We start from the raw sequence: 5333 nt of genomic DNA, 5'->3' as shown, positions 1-5333 counted from the left end.
TAGAGAGAGAGAGAGAGAGAGAGAGAGAGAGAAAAAAGAGAGAGAGAGAGATAGAGAGATGCTAATTAAGACCGTAAAGCGCGTCTTCGCCTCCATTATCGGACGCCGCTGCCGCCGATTTTACGACGCTCGTTATGACGCAGAGTTACGACCATTCCGCCCGTCGGCTCTATCGCCATCGTCATTGCCGTCGTCATCGTCGTCGTAGTCGTCGCCATCGCTCTGATCGCTATTGCAACGTACGCCACCTGTGTCCTCATGCTTACTATCAGCTGCTAACGCTGCAAATTCCCGCATCTTGCAGTAATTATACATCGACTGTGTTTGTTATTGTTGTTGTTGTTGTTGTTGTTGTTGTTATTCTTCTCGCTGATGTTACTGCTGCTGCGGTTGTTGTTGTTTGTTATTTTGGTTGTTGCTGCCGATGGTGGTGCTGCTGCTACTGATGTTGTTCTTGTTTTTTTTCTGCTACTGTTGCTGTTACTGCTGTCGATGTTAAAGTCGCCGTCGTCGTCGTCGTCGTCGTCGTCGTCGTTGTTGTTGTTGTTGTTGTTGCTGCTGCTGCTGGTGGTGATGGTACTGCTGCTGCTACTGACGGTGTTGCTACTGCTACTGTTAGTGGTGGTGCTGCGACGTTATTTAATTTATATTTGACAATTCACTGATCAGAAAACATCTAACACTTTATAAATAATGAAATCTTGCCATGCAAGGTTGCAACTGATGCACAAAAGCGAACATAAACTTTTAATGTATTACGTCTAAATATTTACTCATGCACCGTACCATTATAGATATTGCGCGTTCTCTTAGGACGATATACGCGGCAATGTCAATCCTACTGAAATTATAACAGTTTTTGTAAAGAGTATTTCCAAATGCAGCAGAGCGAATTTTTTAATAGGAGTAGCAGCCATATTGACTAACGGTTTCTTGCGACCATCATTTTTATGATACGCGAGAACGGTTCACTTATAGGCGTAAAAACCAGATTTATGAAATTATTCCTTAGTATCGCATTCCCATATGAACTCCACATAGTGGGGCAGATATGTGCTTTTACCACAACTAACATGTTGTCTAACATGTTGCCTAACATGTGCCTAACATGTTGCCTAACATGTGCCTAACATGTGCCTAACATGTGCCTAACATGTTGCCTAAGCCGTGAGTTGCCTAACATGTACTAGGCTCGGCACGCGCGCCCGTCAGGACGGCAGACGTGCGTCGCGCAGGGATACGCGCTAGCAGAATAAACCACGTCACATCGCTAATGTCCACTGCATAGGGGCTATATAGTGCGCGTGCGTTTGAGCAAAAACGATATGAAAAAGCAGGATACTAGTGGAGCCAATTTGACTGCATGTTATGATTGCCGGATATATATATATATATGGCAGCATTGTGGATAGAACAGTGACGAGAGAGCTTTGCGTGGATACACCGCATGATGGAATAGAACTCTGCGAAACGTTTCATATGCAATGTAGTGGGTTTCTAATGCTTGCCATGCGCTGCACTACCTTGAAATTCGCCTCTGCATACCAACAGACAACCAGGAAAAAACACCTAGATAAATTTGCGAAAATCCTTTGTTGAGAAAGCCTTTCGTAACAATTTCCCGCTTGCCATAACTCGAACATACATAAAAATACGGGAAAAATTATGACTGCGCGCCAAAACGCGCCACTCCACGACGCTATCGATTTGTGAAACGAAGTGCTCTAAATTCTAGTAATGACAGTAAAAAGTACATTAACAGCTGGCTCGTGAATACAGCACCCCTGGGTCCAGCGCCGCGGCCTGTCAACCCGTGACCTCGGACCGCAGGCAATATTAGCTGTGATGCAGCATCCTTAACTATGTGTGACATCAATGTCAGAACGCATGTAAGACAAAAGTTAGAACATGTACAGTTCAGGGAAATCAGTTGAAACAACAAGAAAAAAATTCGCTCGTCTGCCCCTCTCCTCTCTCTCCTCCAGCTCTCTCTCAGATATACTCCTTTCCCCTTTCTCTCTGCCTCGCTCACTCGCTGCAGTATCAGAGACACACTGTGCACAGTTATAATGCCCTTGTTACCGTCTAGAAGAGTTGCGTGTATTTGTTTTTCATCACCGCTTATAATGTTTGTATAGTTGAAGCAGATTTGCATTTTGAAATACAAACCAATAGATGGTAATTGGCTAAGCTCATCTAATTTACATGCAAAATGTAGCCGCAGCCGACTTTGCCTTACATATAGATGAAGTGGATAACGCGCAAAATTGTCTACATGTTTTTCCAAGTTGTCAGAATTGATTACACTCCAATTTTATTTTATTTGATGTTTCTATGCTTTTATCTATTAATATAAGCCGACATGCTGGGTTACCCTCTTCTATTTAACTATGATGTGCAGCAGCCAAACAGTAAAAAATATATGTATTTAAGATTTGGCTTAAAATGCATGTAGCCTACATTGTTAAGGAGTACTCTATCGCATTATTTCTGTGCACCAAAGGTGTAATTGTAGATATAATCACTGTGTAATTTAATCAGTCTTAAATTGTTTGCATTGGTTTCTTCGTTTTCAGAGTGCCCATGAATATTAGGATGATTTTACTGAAGTAATTAAACAATACGAGTACGAAGACGAAATACGAGATAAGTCTCTAAAAGACATTTTAAATACGCAAATTAAGCCGACACATCTAACAAGATTCAGCCGCGAGTATAACAGTGTCGCGTGAGCAGGTATAAGGTGACCAGTGTGGTTAGAAACTCTAATCAATTTACACCACTGAAGTGTAAGAATATATCTAGTTTTACACATTGCGATTTTGTATTACTAACACATGCTATAATATATCATTTGCTCTACTACATATATATATATATATATATATATATATATATATATATATATATATATATACTACAATGCATGATATTATAGCATTAGAAAGACTATACATGTAATATAAGTTATTATATACGATATGTAAAATTTATGCATGTATATACATATATTATTTTTTATTTTAAGTTATATAAATAATTAACATGGTCTTAGTAATATATACAGGTATGCCTCGCAATGTGTATTAAAATATTTTTGGAGTGCAGAGTCTACTCTTATAGCGTTCACCTACGAATGCACCATATCCACGTGCGACAATCATTTACTTCACAGAATATATAAAGTGCGAAAGGACGTGAAAGGAATATATACTTACTACTTTCTTTACAAAGGCCACGAAACCATATCCTTTAGATTTCAAGGTCTGTGGGTCACGCACGACTCTGCAGTCCCTGCAAGTAGAAATGATGAAAAAAAAATCAATGAGGGCAAACATACACACCCGCGGGTACGTGTGCAGCAGCAGCAGCACCACCATGCTGCGAACAACCACAGACAAGCGTAAACATCTCCATCACCCCTCACCCCACGCGCAACGGCAAAAGAAATGTCGCGGCTTATATAGGTGTCGTGCCTTATATAGGTGTCGTGCCTTATATAGGTGTTGCGCAACAACGACGTCGCAAACTCGACGGCATCATTAAGATATTTCCACGTGTACACATCAAGCCAGCCCCGACGACCAGCCGTCATTTCACATCAAATAACAGATTAGTGATCAGGGCGGACACTTCCAAATGAAAGGGTTTCCGCGCCGCGACGATGTTTTTCTACCCTGCTCCGGCGTCGTGTCTCGGCGGCCGCTCGCGGCTTCTAATCTCATGCAGCAATTAGGAGAAGTCGGGGAGCGCGTGATGGAGGGGTTCACATGGTAAAGAAGACCGTCGATGTCGTTTAAGCGGCAGTACGAACACAGCACGCCGTCGGTTCTTCTGTTTTATAATGCCCGCAATTGCAGCGTCCCATCTCATCAGCGTGGCGATTCGAACCGATTCTAATGATCGGTTATTGATAGATATTAGAAATCGGACGCCGACGGATACATGCTCAATCATGTACGCAGTGATACCATGTTTCTAGTGGTGAATGACGACGGAGTTAGTTTACCACGCCCTAGCTAGTGAGAGGTCGGACTAAGAAGAATATAGATCCAAGCAGACACTGGCAAGGAGGAGACCGGCCACGTAGGTGCTTAGTTACGACCATATCCTACAAGAGGAGAGGACGCGGAAAGATGTGCATAGTAACGCTCATAGGGCCTATGTCCCCCAAGGTACTGCCGGAACGTACCCTGGGTACGGTCCGGTATACCGGAGCGGAACGTACGCGCTGGTCACCTATTGATACTGGTTAAGGTTACGGATTACGGTTCGGGTACGGTTTCGGGTTCCGGCGCGGTTCGGGTCTAGGCGTTAGGGAGCTAGGCGTAGGCGACTCCCTCGACGTCGTTAGTGGAGTACAGAGCGGACGGCTACGGGCTCGGCCGGCATATCTAAATAGTACAGCATACGGACCGTCCAGCGTTCCGGATAAGAAGCGGCCCGTACCCCAGGGTACGTTCGCGGCACCAGAGTACCGTATTGTCTCGCGCCGGGGACCATTAGACCGCCTATCAGCGCCATAGTAACAACCATACCGTGGAAGGTAGGGGCAGGGCTGGGATATGCATAGTAACAAGAGTCCATAACAGAAGAGTCCATTTCAATTATGGACTCTTGATAGGATGAACCGCCTAAGCATACGGGTGGCAAGGTCAGGGGGCTGGCCCCTGGAATTGTGCATAGTAAGCCAAGCATGAAAACTGGCCGTGGAAGGTAGGGGCTGCAGGCGCTGGGATGTGCATTAGGTAACAACGCACTACCGTTGAATGCGGGGTAGGGGGCGTCGACCTGGAATCGTGCGATAGTAACAAGCATACCGTAGAAGGAGGGGGCTGGCTGGAAGATGTGCACATAGTAAACAAGCTATCAACCGTAGATAGTAGGGGCGGAGCCTGGTCCTGGCCAATGTGCACAGTCAACAACATAATCTGCACCGTGGAAGGTAGGGGGCTGGGCTGGAATGTGCATAGTAACAAGCATACCGTGGAAGGTAGGGGGCTGGGCTGGAATGCATGGCTACACGTCACGCACGCATACCCGTGAAAGGTAGGCGGCTGGTTCTGCGATGTGGCATAGTAACAAAGCCCAGACCCGTTGGAAGGTAGGGGGCTGGGCTGGAATGTGCATAGTAACAACCATACCGTGGAAGGTAGGGGGCTGGGCTGGAATGTGCATAGTAACAAGCATACCCCGTGGGAGGCCAGGTAGCAGGGTCCAGGGGCTGGATGCTGCCATAGTACAACCAGGCATACAGACCACCCGGAATAGAAGAGGACGTGGCTGTGGATTGGGTCCGAACACTGCGAAGCACTCGCCGTCTGAATGGTAAG

General features: G+C 45.4%; 1 protein-coding gene across 5 annotated transcripts in view; it reads right to left on the bottom strand.

The window, feature by feature from the left end:
* LOC106820772 overlaps positions 1-5333 on the bottom strand; it is a 141761-nt gene that overhangs the window by 10533 nt on the left and 125895 nt on the right. For all 5 annotated transcript variants that reach the window (XM_014825335.1, XM_014825336.1, XM_014825337.1 and 2 more), the window contains one exon: positions 3219-3294. In XM_014825335.1, coding sequence (XP_014680821.1) covers positions 3219-3294 — 76 coding nt within the window. The remainder of the gene's footprint in view (positions 1-3218; positions 3295-5333) is intronic.

The sequence above is a fragment of the Priapulus caudatus genome, unplaced genomic scaffold, assembly GCF_000485595.1.
Source record: "Priapulus caudatus unplaced genomic scaffold, Priapulus_caudatus-5.0.1 Scaffold46, whole genome shotgun sequence".
Taxonomy (NCBI): domain Eukaryota; kingdom Metazoa; phylum Priapulida; class Priapulimorpha; order Priapulimorphida; family Priapulidae; genus Priapulus; species Priapulus caudatus.
The sequence above is the reverse complement of the archived record's forward strand: the minus strand, read 5'-3'. Positions and strand labels throughout refer to the sequence as shown.